We start from the raw sequence: 11,969 nt of genomic DNA, 5'->3' as shown, positions 1-11,969 counted from the left end.
CCAGATGGGTCTGCGGCCCTCGCTCCCACCTTCCCCGGGGGCGGGCGCTGGGCTGCGCTGTGTCCGCCGCCTCCTCCTCCTCGCGGCCTCTCCAGGAGACGGCTCCGCTCGGCGCCTGGCTCCAGACTCACCCCCTTCAAGCACAGGCATCAAACCCCACCCCATTTGCAGGGGCCTCGGCCCTAGGTGGGGGGCCCCTGTCCCGAGTCCTAAATCTTGGGGGTCAAACTTGTTCAGCTTCCTCTCCTCCAGCTGAGTCAGTCGCTCCCAGGCCGGGGGCTGGGGAGATGCAGACCTTGCAGTGAGAGATCTCCGGGCAGGAGGCGGGGCAGGCCGCCCTCAGTTCACACACCACACATGGGCCTCAGCCTGCGGTGGCCTGTCTGGGCCTCTGCAGGCCTGAGCTCCTGGGCCCTGGGCGGGCTGGGGATTCGCACCGGGAGGATGTGGAGGTGCCCGCGCACAGTAGGTGGTCACGCACACAGTGGGTGGTCAGGCTGGCGTCACAGGTCCTTGCTGAACTCCCTCACCAGTGTGTAGCCCATGCAGCCCCAGCTCCCTTCTGCCTGGTAGCCACAGCCCTCCAGCATCCCGGCCACGCCCCAGGCCGCCACAGCCACGGGGACCACGAGGCGGGCCCGGGGCTCCCCCACGCCCCCTGCCCAGGCTCGTGCCCGGGACTCCGCAAAGGCCAGCAGCCGCCTGCCCACCCCTTGGCGGCGGTGCCAGCGCGAGACGGAGAGGCGGGTGACCCGGGCCCCGTCCCCGGTGCGGGAGCCCGGAGCCAGGGCCAGGACCCCGCACACGTCCCCTGAGCCGCGCACTGCCACCCAGGGCCCCCCGAGGCCGCCCGGCGGAGGCAGCGAGCCCCACCGGGCCCGCAGGCCCAGCTTCAGGGCCACCACGGCCAGGAGCACAGGCAGCAGGAGGGCCAGCGCGAAGGAGGCCAGGACGAAGCGCAGGCCGCTGCTGGCCGCCGCCAGGAGCAGCAGGGTGGGCGGCCGCGTCAGGGCGTGCAGGGCCACTCGGTTCTCCGTGTCCTTCACACCAGCCTGTGGGTGGGAGGGGTAGTCAGAGCCAGGCGCCTGGCCTTCCATTACACCAGGGCCCCTGTGGGCACCGGGGACTAGGAGAGGGGGGGCTCTGGCCAGGAGGGGCCTGGGGGGGGGTCCCAAAGGGGAAGGGAAGGCGTGGGAGGGGGCCTGTGGCAGAGGGACGGGCAGAGGAGCCCGCGCACAGTAGGTGGTCGTGCACACAGTAGGACCACCTGCTCTAGGCACCCGCCAGCACCCCACCTGACACACTGGGCTTGGCGTGAGTGAGCGAGGGGATGAGCTGGGAGCTCCGGGGACATCCACTTCCGGGGAGGGACAAGCAGGAGGCACCAGGGAAGGCCGAGGCCACAGAACTGGACAACTGGACGGGGGACTGCCCGGCCAGAAACCGCCATGCTCTGGACGCGGGAGAGGAGCGGGGAGCACAGGGCTGAGGCCCCGGCCACTGCTCTGAAGAGTGTGGGGTGGGAGGCGGAGTCCCCCAGAGCCCGGTGTTAAAGCCTTCGGACCGGAGGGACGGGAGGCGCTAGCGGGAGAGGGGGCGGCGCCAGCAGCGCCTCAGGAGGCGCGCGCCTCTCCGGGGCCCGGGCCGGCCCTCACCTTCAGCATCTCCAGCACCAGGGCCTTCTCATCCTCCCTCATCTCCCGCACCGACAGGTGGCTGGGGGCCATGGCAGCCCCGCGCCCCGGGAGCAGGCGCGCACCTGCTGAGAACAAGGTCAGCGTCAGGAAGGCCCCCTGGTCCCCAAGCGCCCCGAAGAGGGCGCTGAGAACGCCCGGGGGGACCCCCAAGCGAGGTCCGAGGCAGGACAGGTGCCCCCTCCACCCAGCGACCGTCCTAACGTCTCCCGGGATCCTGCACCCCCACCCAGGGGCCGTGGTGTTCAGCGATCTACCCCCAAATGCCACCCCACGTGGACGCCAGCACGGGGCTCCCTCCTGGGCTGCGGGGCTGCCCTGCGGGGGGTCAGCGAACCCCCGCCCGCTGCCCGAGCAAGGACCGCGCTCCCCACGCCCCAGCGCCCCTCCCACAGTCGCCGCAGGACAAGGACCTGCACACACCCCCGCGAGTCGCTCTGATCCTAAGGTGTCGGGGTGCAGGGTCGAGAAGGGGGTCGCTGGCGGAAGTGACGTCAGGCTCGCGCACTTTGGGGCGGAGCGGTACCTACAAGGCCTTAGCAACTGTTGCCAAGCTCCCCGGCAGGCACGTGTGAGCTGCGGACGGGCTAAGGCCCGGCGCCGGGCCTCCCGGGATGGGGTCGGAGAGACGGAGCGATGGAGAAAGGGGACCCGTAGGACGATGGGGGCGGACACCGGCGGGGAGCGGCACTTACCGGCCGGGGAGGGGGCTCGCACGCTCGCTCCCGGGTTGCTAAGCAACCTGAGCGTGGTGTAGGGGCGCTGATGGGAGTGGATGGATGCTCATTGGTCACCGGGCTCTAGCCGGACGGGCTGCGTCACCCTCCGGAGCTCACTGGCTCCCGAACTCGCCCACCCGTGCTCAGTGCCCTTCGGGACAAGCATCCTCCACCCACCGCTCAGACGAGGGGAGGTGTGGGTGACGGACAGGTGGGCCAGGATTCTAGAGTCCCCCCTCCCCCCTCCAGTGACACTGCATCCTTTCAAGGGTAAACGGAGCTCGCAAGGCACCTGCGAGCCGGCGTGCAGGAGTAAGCCTCCAGGCTCCCAGGCGGTGGCTATGGCCATGACATGCCCCCGCCCCATAAAACAAAGCGCAGCGAGGAGACTGGTCTTTATTAGCAAGCCCCGCCGGCTCTCCGGCCCGGCCCAGCCTAGCCCAGGCAGTGTGATGGGGTCTGTGTGAGGCGGGAAGAGGGACCAGCGGTTCCGCTTAAAATGTGTGCACCAGCTGGACCGCGGGCAGGGTCTGGACAATCTGGATGGAGGGCAGGCCCTGCGCGGCCATGCCCCCCGGCGCGGCTCCTGAGGGGACCACCTGTACCATCTGGGAGGAGGGGGCCGCGGGGATGCCGGCGGGGGCCGAGGCTGCGCTGGGCGGCGGGGCCAGCAGCTGCAGCGTGGCGGCCCCGCCCCCCACGCCGCCGTTCTCCAGCAGCTCCGTGGCCGGGGCGCTGCGGATGATGAGCAGTTTCTGTCCGGGAGGCCCGGGAGCGGGCGGCTCGGCCAGCCCCGAGGGCAGGGTCTCCACCTCCTGCACACACAGCTGGGTCTGCTCCCCGTCCGCCCCGCTCAGCACCAGCACGCTCTGCAAGCCCTCGTCCGTCTGCAGCGTCTCAAAGAGCACGTCCTGCACCACACCCGCGGCGGCCTCGCCCTCACCCGGGTCCCCGGGCCCAGGGCCCGCCAGCAGGTCCTCGGCGGCCCCACTCTGGACCACCAGCAGGTTGGGGGCCTCCGTGGTCACGGCTCCGCCGCTGGGATTAGACAGCTGGCCCGCCACGGGCTGGAGCTGGACCGTGGTCACCTCCTGCGCCGGCTGGAGCTGCACCGTGGTCACCTCCTGTGCGGGCTGGAGCTGGACGGTGGTCACTTCCGGGGCCGGCTGGAGCTGGACGGTGGTCACTTCCGGGGCTGGCCGCAGGGGCTGGAGCTGGACCCCACTCACTTCCGGCGGCCCTCCCTCCCCACCGCCCACATTCTGCAGGAGGATGAGGCTCTGCCCTGCCCCGTTAGCCCCCACGTTGCCCCCTCCCTGCACCCCCAGCCCCCCAGGGCCCGGCAGCCAGACTACTCCAGGCCCCTGCCCGGCCTTCCCCACTGCCCGCAGGCCCTGCCGTGCCTGGCCACCCCCAGCCCCCGTACTGGAGGAGGGCAACAGAATGAGCTTGGGGGGCGGGGGCGGGGGCGGGGGCGTGGGGGGCTGCACACTGCTGGGGATGAGCTGCAGGCCCTGGGCGGTCTGCACCAGGAGGAACGTCTGGGAGTTGGGGGCTGCTGGGCCCAGGGGCGGGGCCTGGCCCGGGCCCCCCGCCACCTCTAGGGAGAGTGTGGCCTGGAGGTGGGGGAGCACGTGCACATCCTGGGTGGCTGGTGGGGCTGGAGCAGCAGCCAGAGGGGCGGGGGCTGCGGGGCCGGCGGCGGGGGCGGGCGGGGCATGCGTCCTCAGGTGCCGCTGCAGGTAGGCGGCCATGACGAAGCTGCGGCTGCAGACGGGGCAGGAGAAGGGGCGCTCGGCCGAGTGGGTGCGCTGGTGCAGCAGCAGGTTGGAGGAGTGCGTGAAGGTCTTGGGGCACAGCGGGCAGCGGAAGGGCCGCTCGCCCGTGTGCACGCGCTGGTGCTGCCGCAGGTTGGAGGTCTGCGCGAAGCTCTTGCCGCACACGCCGCAGGAGTGCGGCCGCTCGCCCGTGTGCACGTGGCGGTGGCGCCGCAGGCACGAGGTGTTGCGGAAGGCCTTGCCGCACTCCCCGCAAGCGTAGGGCCGCTCGCCGGTGTGCAGCCGCAGGTGGTACTGGTAGTGCGAGGACCACTTGAAGGTGAGGCCGCACTGGCCGCAGGTGAAGGCGCGCAGGCCCGTGTGCACGCGCTGGTGGATGGCCAGCAGCGACGAGCGCTTGAAGGCCTTGCCGCACTCGCCGCACTGGTAGGGCCGCTCGCCCGTGTGGTCCCGGAGGTGGTAGCGCAGCCCCGAGGAGCCCTTGAAGGCCTTGCCGCACTCGGCACACTTGTAGGGCCGCTCGGTGGAGGCGGGCGCGGGCGCGGGCGCCGGGGCGGGTGGCTGCGGGGCGGGCGTGGCAGGGGCCAGCGGCTCCTGCGGGCAGGTGACCTCGGCGGCCTCGGCCTGTGGGGGCGGGCGGCCCGCCGCCGCCTCCTCCACGTGGCACTGCTGGTGCGCCAGGAGGCTGGCCAGCTGCGGGAAGGCGCCGTCGCAGCTGCCGCAGCGGAAGGCTTGGCCGCCCGCCGCCCCGTGGCTGTGCTGGTGGCGGGAGAGGCCGGCCACCGTCCGGAAGGACTTCCCACAGGGCAGGCAGGCGAAGCTGGGGGTGGCGGCGGCAGGAGGGGGCTGCGGTTGCGGGGCTGCGGCCGGTGGGGCCGCCTTGGGCGTCTCTGGGGGTGCGTCCGGGGGCGCGGGCGCCGCCTCGGGCCCCGGGCAGGGCTGGTGCTCCAGCAGCAGGTCCTCGCTGCCGAAGCCCAGCTCGCAGCCGTCGCAGCGGTACACCAGCTCCACCGTGGTTTCGGCCGCGGCCAGGAAGAGCTCGGGCACCACGGGCGGGGGCGGCGCGGGCGGCGGGGGCGCGGGCGGGCTGGGGGCGTGCAGGGGCGGCTGCAGGTAGGCGTCCGGGAAGACCTTGGCCGGCGGGGGCGCGGGGGCGGGCGCCGCGGCGGGGGCGGCCCCGTGGGTGCGCTGGTGCAGCTGCAGGTTGGAGGAGTGCGTGAAGGTCTTGGGGCACAGCGGGCAGCGGAAGGGCCGCTCGCCCGTGTGCACGCGCTGGTGCTGCCGCAGGTTGGTGCTCTGCGTGAAGCTCTTGCCGCACACGCCGCAGGTGTAGGGCCGCTCGCCCGTGTGCACGTGGCGGTGGCGCCGCAGGCTGGACGAGTTCTTGAAGGCCTTGGGGCAGTCGGGGCACGGGTAGGGCCGCTCGCCCGTGTGCTGGCGCAGGTGGTACTGGTAGTGTGAGGACCACTTGAAGGCCTGGCCGCACTGGCCGCAGGTGAAGGCGCGCAGGCCCGTGTGCACGCTGCGGTGGATCTGCAGCAGCGACGAGCGCTTGAAGGCCTTGGGGCAGTCGGGGCACTGGTAGGGCCGCTCGCCCGTGTGGCCCCGCTGGTGGTAGAGCAGGGCCGACGAGCCCTTGAAGGCCTTGGGGCAGTCGGGGCACTTGTAGGGCCGCTCGCCCGTGTGCGTGCGCTGGTGGTGCAGGAGCCGCGAGGACCAGCGGAAGGACTTGCCGCATTCCCCGCACTCGTACTGGGCGGCCGCGGCCGGGGCGGCGGGGCCCGGCTTCTCCCCGGCGCCCTCGGCGGTGGAGGCCGGCGCCATGTCAGCGTGGGAGCCGACCATCACACCTGGGGGGGGATTCGGGGTCAGGGGAGGGTGGTGCCCTCCACCCACCCGCAGGGTCATCGCCACTCAGACCTGTGCTGCCCGCAGAGGCAGGCACCGCCCGCCCACCGCAGTGCAGGCGCCGCCCTTGGGCTCAGGGCCCCACGTCCGCGTCTGCCCCAGGATGCAAGACTTCCGGTGCTAAACTTCCGGCAGATTGGGACCAGGGGGTCCCCGGCCTCAGGTCAGGGGGCTGGGCCATCTCCGGGGCCTGGGCCTGGCCAGCAGGGCTGTGCTCAGGTCCTTAAAGGCCAGGGTCTCCCCAGCACCCTGGCTTCAGACCCTCGGTCCCTCTCCCTGAGAGGACTCCTCCCTCCCCTCTCCGCTCCCCCCCCTCACACTGCAGGGCCCCCAACACCTTTGCTGCAGCCGAAGCCCCTGCGAGCTCCGCCCTCTCCACCACCGCCCATCCGCCCAGCACACGCCCAGGTGGTCCCGGCCAGAAATTCCCTGCACCCCACAGCTCCCCCGTCCACTGACTGAGGCTCTGTGCCTCCGCCCCACGGGGCCTCCCTGCCCCTTTCCCAGCATACGGACTGCGGGTGCGGAACACTGTGGGGCTGCGGGCTCCCTTGCAATCACGCCCTTGGGTGGCTGGGCTCCTGCCCACCCGCCGGGACGGCTAGTCTGCGTCTCTCGGGCCCATTAGCCCCCGGCTGACACCTGCACGTTCCCCTCCGGCTCTCCCCAGGGGGCCCTGCCAGTGACCTCCGCATTGGGAAAAGGAAAGCGATCAGAGACGTTCCCACGCTCCAACCATGGCACCGAGGGTTCCATGGGGCAACGGAGACCCCCTTCCCCGGTGCCCTGGCCCGGGCGGCGTGGGCCAGGCCTGGAGACCGTTCTGGTTGTGAGGGTGTCGACGGGACGGGCAGGCGCTGCCGGCAGCTGGAGGGGGGAGGCCCGGGATGCTGCATGCACCCTAGGGCGCCCGGGCCAGGGCCCCGCGGCAGAGTGGCGCCGGCCAACGCCAGTGGGCTGAGGCTGGGCAGCCCGCACTGTCTGCTCCCCACCGCTCGCCTCTGGGCCCACTGGCCCCAAACCCCCACCTATGCAACGTTCCTCACGGCCTGGACCCTCCATCAGGGTCACCACAAGCTGTCTCTCACCTTTTTCAAAAAGAGATATTTGTACTGATTTCAGAGAGGAAGGGAGAGGGAGAGAAGGATAGAAACAACAAGGATGAGAGAGAATTATCGGTCGGCTGCCTCCTGCACGCCCCCTGCCCCCAAGTCTGAAACCCAGACATGTGCCCTGACCTGGAATCCAACCGTGACCTCCTGGTTCGTAGGTTGATGATCAAGCGCTGAGCCAAACTGGCCGGGCTGTCTCTCATCTTTTAAAACCTGCACCCTTGCCCCTTGCCCAGCTTGTGTGGCTCAATGGTTGAGCGTCGACCTATGAACCAGGAGGTCACAGTTCGATTCCGGGTCGGGGCACATACCCGGGGTTGCAGGCTCAATGGCCAGCGGGGGGGTGGGGGGGGGAGGGGGGGGCGTCCAGGAGGCAGGTGATCGGTGATTCTCTCTCATCATTGATGTTCCTAACTCTCCCTCCCTCTCTGAAATCAATATAAATATGTTTGGTTTTGTTTTTTAAAAAACCTTCAGCCCTGGCCAGTGTGGCTCAGTGGATAGAGCCTCGGCCTGAGGACTGAAGGGTCCCCAGGTTCTATTCCAGCGAAGGGCACATGCTGGGTTGCAGGCTCGCCCCCCCCAGTGGGGGGCGTGCAGGAGGCAGTGAATCAATGATTCTCATTGTTGATGTTTCTCTCTCTCCTTCTCCCTTCCTCTCTGAAATCAATAAAAATATATTTTTTAAAAAATAAAGTGTAAGTGCGTCCTTTTAAAGAGACAGTTCTCCCAGGACGCTGCCCCTGCGGTTCAGAAGGCCCAGCATGCCTCAAAGGAGAGGCATCCTGCTCTGGAAGGGCCGAGACTCAAGAGCACCCCTTGCAAAGGGCCGGACCACGCCCTTCCATCAGGCCCGACTTCCCCTTTAAGAGGGTGCTCCTACTGCACCCCAATCTCCATCTTTGTTGAGCTAAACTAGGGGCTGCTTTGAAGCCATCTGGATGCACAAGCTTTTTCTGTAAATGTCTGCGCCACTGTCACCGGCCTTTGATAATCCTTTCTTGGGGGGGGGGGGGGGGCGGGGGTGAAAGCAGAAAGCTAAGGATCTGCCCCGCCCCTTTTAAAAACAGCCTCTTGCCCTTTAAGAGGGCGGAGCCGGCCCTGCCGATAAAAGTCGGAGGTGAAGTAGCGCCCTTCCCTTTAAAGCATCCCTTCCGGTTTCACGCTCGCCGCTTCCCCAACGTCTCCGCCCTCCGGTCCCTCCCCCCACCCCACCCCTCCGGTCTCTCACCTGCGGTCCGGACCCGGGGAACGAGCGGAGACCCAGAGACCTCCCGCGGGGGCCGACGGGAAGGCGGAGCCCCGGCGGCGGCGGTGCAGGAGTGGGGGCCGGGGAGGGGGGCGGGGGCGCGCGCCCTCCCAACGGCCCCCGGCGCGAGGCACCCAACCTTTATCAGCGGCCGCTCGCGCACACAAACCCCGACGTCGCCGTTGGTGCGTCACGACGCCACGTGCACCGAAGCCTCATCCTCGCCCCTCCCATTGGCTTCTGGCCTCGGCGGCGCTTCCCGGGCTTCCAGAGCGCGAGGCATCCTGGGAGTTGTAGTTCCTCTCCGACCCCGACCCACGGGTCTTGGGCAGTGGTCGTAGGGGTCAGCCCCAGGCCGGGGAAAGCAGGGTCTGGATACAGGATCAGACGCCCCCCTTTATCAGTATTTTTTATTTTGTTTTATTTTTTTTTTGTTTTTCCCTTTATCAGTATTGATCCCTTCTCCTCTGACAGACCCTCCTCCGCGGTGTGGCTCGGGCAAGCCTCGCCCACCAGGGGTGTGGTCACTCGTGGCCTGGTCGCCACGCCCAGGCCCTGGGGCTCCCTTTCCCGGACCGGAGACAAGCGCGGGCATTGCCGCCCGCGGAGGTCACGCGAGTTCAAGGTCCCGGCCTCCTGCTGCGGACGTGGGTGCCGTGGTGCGGGAACCCGCGCCCTGCAGAGTCCGAGTCCCAGCCTTCTCCCTGCTTTCCACGCTCAGCCCCCCGCCGGCCTCGGCTTCCAGCCACTCGGACTGACTTTTCTGCGGGTCATGCCACAGGGTGTCTCCGCCAGGGCAATAGTGACGTTTGGGCTTGGTCAGTGCTGAGGGGCGCCCTGTGCGTGGTAAGCTGGTCAGCAGCATCCCTGGCCTCCACGCTAAACGGCCAATAGCGCCCTAGCCGGTTTGGTTCAATGGATAGAGCGTCGGCCTGTGGACTGAAGGGTCCCGGGTTCGATTCCGGTCGCGGCCTCTATCCCCAGTAGAGGACATACGGGAGGCAGCCATCAATGATTCTCTCTCATCATTGATGTTTCTATCTCTCTCTCCCTCTCCCTTCCTCTCTGAACTCAATAAAGAGATTTTTTTAAAAAACGGCCAATAGCGCCCCATATCCATCCGGCTCCCCTGCCCCACACCTGACAGCTGTCGCCAGCCGTGGCCGCTCGGCCCCTGATGACAGCCACTGCTCCCAGGCCTTCCCCTCGGCCAGAGGGCCTCTCCACACGCTGCTCCTTAGACCCGAAGGCCCTCCTACCCCTAGCCCATGCCTCCTCCACTGCTCCGGGGACGCCCCCGGTGCCAGGTGGGGGTCCCATCACATGCTCAGGGGCACTGCTCTGTCTTTGCCACCCGCGTGTCCTCGACGACCAGCCAGCGGCCTGAGCAGAAGCCGCGGTGCCCTGCTGAACGGATGCATTTCTACAGCCCGCCCTGCGGTTCCCCGAGGCCCGGCCTCGGGCAGGCTGCAGCTCGGTCCCCACCTGAGCTGGTTTGGGCCCGTTCCCGCGTGGCCTTCCGGAGTCCCTGTGGCTTCGTGCCTGTAAAACCCTTGGCTCCCAGCTCAGCCCAAACTGTCCTTTCCCTCCAGCTTCTACCTCCCCCGCCAGAAGGGGGGCTGCTGGGGGCACTGGGAGGGACACCTGAGCTACTGAGGGGTGAGGGAGAGGGGCAGGCCCCAGGGGAGGGGCTGGGAGCTAGACCCCTGGGGTCTGGGGTCTGGTCCCACCTACATCTGGGGCTGCCAAACGCGCCAGATCCCGCCCCCTACCCTTGGCTTCCAGAGGGAGGGAGGAGCCCACAGCGGGGGGGGGGCGGGGGGGAATGTGCTGCTCAGCTGGCTATGGCCTCTGGCCTCTCCCCTGAGGTGCAGCCCACCCCACCCCTTGCCTCGGTCCGGAGACCCAGCCAGGTGTTATGGGGAGGCGGGAGAGGCGGAGTCTCGGCACCTGCCCTTGTTAGGCCCAGCCTCCCCAGCCAGCCCTGCACAGCACGGTGATGTGTCCCAGCTTCAGGACAGTCCCTCCTCACGGGCCCTGACGGGGGCGAGATCACACCTGCAACCCAGGTGCGTGCCCTTGACCAGGAATCAAACCGCAGACCCCTGGGTGCCCCGGCTGCTGCTCCGACCACTGAGCAATGCCGGCCAGATGAGAGGTCTCTACTCTCTTCTTACAAGGACGGGGCGGACTGGACCAGGTCCCACCCCCAACAACCCCGTTTCCCCGTGAGTGCCTCTTTACAGACCTTGTCCACACACAGGGGCTTTCCGGCGGGGAGGAAAGAGGGGAAGTGTTAACGTAAAAAAACAACAACATTGAAACCTGTAAAGAATTTCTGTGAGTTCATTTGAGCCAAACTGTTGACATATGCCGGGAAGCAGAACCTCAAGGAACTGAGATAATGCTCCGGAGAATGGCGGGTTACATCTGTGTTTATACACTGCCATCAAAGAAAGGGACGTAGGTGGGTTACAGGAAATTCACTGGTGATAGATTGAGGAGGTGGGAGAGAGCAAAACGGGAAACCCCTGGGATTGGATAAAAAGTGAAATGATGGACACACACTTCCCTTCCTCTCTGATGTCAATAAAGATATGTTGTTGTCGTTGTTGTTGTTGTTGTTGTTTTTTAAAAAAAGACCCCACTCCTATCCTCACCCCAGGGGCAGCCCCTCCTCCTGCCAGCCCCAGCCATTCTCTGCCCCCCAAACACGGGCCCAGAGCCTCCCACCCCATCCCCGAGCCTGCACCCCAGCCCCCACCCCCTCCCCCTCCCAGTCTGCACCCCAGCCCCCACCCCCTCTCTCCCCAGCCTGCACCCCAGCCCCCACCCCCTCCCTCCCAGCCTGCACCCCAGCCCCCACCCCCTCCCTCCCAGCCTGCACCCAGCCCCCACCCCTCCCCCTCCCAGCCTGCACCCCTGCCTCCAACCGCCCCCTCCCAGCCTGCACCCCTGCCTCCAACCGCCCCCCTCCCAGCCTGCACCCCTGCCTCCACCCCCTCCCTCCCAGCCTGCACCCCAGCCCCCACCCCCTCCCTCCCAGCCTGCACCCCAGCCTCCCATCGCCCCCCCCTCCAGTCAAGGGCCCTCGACGCTAACCGCTGCGGTTGACTCAGCTCCTGGCCTTGCCTCTCGCCCAGCGAGCCCTTTGTCACCTTAATTGGCATCTCCAGGCGCCTGGCTCTGCCCACCCACCCACCTGCCCATATCCCAGGGCCAGCTATGTGCTAATTGGGCCCATGGGGGCGCACCGCAGCCCCTCCCCGCGCAGCCCCTGCCTTCCTATGTCAGCCCCCCACCCACCCACTGTCCCTCCAACCTCGGGTCCAGCTCCCAGGACACAGGGACCAGGAGGGCACAGGAGGGACGCCCTGTCCTCACTGCCTGCCCCCCCCCCTCACCTCCCATCCTGTCGGAGTCCAGGGCCCCTCCCAAGGCCACCCCTGCCAGTCCTCTCCGCAGCCCTGAGCCCAAGCCCTGGCTGCCCCCCCTCTCCGCACAGATTT

General features: G+C 68.3%; 1 protein-coding gene across 2 annotated transcripts; it reads right to left on the bottom strand.

Annotated features, from left to right (window-relative positions):
* Positions 1-495: 495 nt before the first annotated feature.
* Positions 496-8,765, bottom strand: ZNF628 (zinc finger protein 628). Of its 2 annotated transcripts, XM_079800116.1 has the most exons (4): positions 8,443-8,765; positions 3,357-6,041; positions 1,656-1,762; positions 496-1,052 (listed from the first exon to the last, which is right to left on the bottom strand). In XM_079800116.1, the coding sequence occupies exons 2-4, from the start codon at positions 6,034-6,036 to the stop codon at positions 504-506; spliced, it is 3,336 nt and encodes a 1,111-aa protein (XP_079656242.1). In that variant the 5' UTR covers positions 6,037-6,041; positions 8,443-8,765; the 3' UTR covers positions 496-503. The 2 variants fall into 2 exon arrangements, with proteins under 2 accessions (XP_079656242.1, XP_079656241.1); XM_079800115.1 differs by lacking the exon at positions 8,443-8,765 and having other exon boundaries at positions 3,357-7,249.
* Between the last annotated feature and the right edge of the window lie 3,204 nt (positions 8,766-11,969).

This window comes from Cnephaeus nilssonii, assembly GCF_951640355.1.
Source record: "Cnephaeus nilssonii genome assembly, chromosome: 20".
In the NCBI taxonomy this organism is placed as follows: domain Eukaryota; kingdom Metazoa; phylum Chordata; class Mammalia; order Chiroptera; family Vespertilionidae; genus Cnephaeus; species Cnephaeus nilssonii.
The sequence above is the reverse complement of the archived record's forward strand: the minus strand, read 5'-3'. Positions and strand labels throughout refer to the sequence as shown.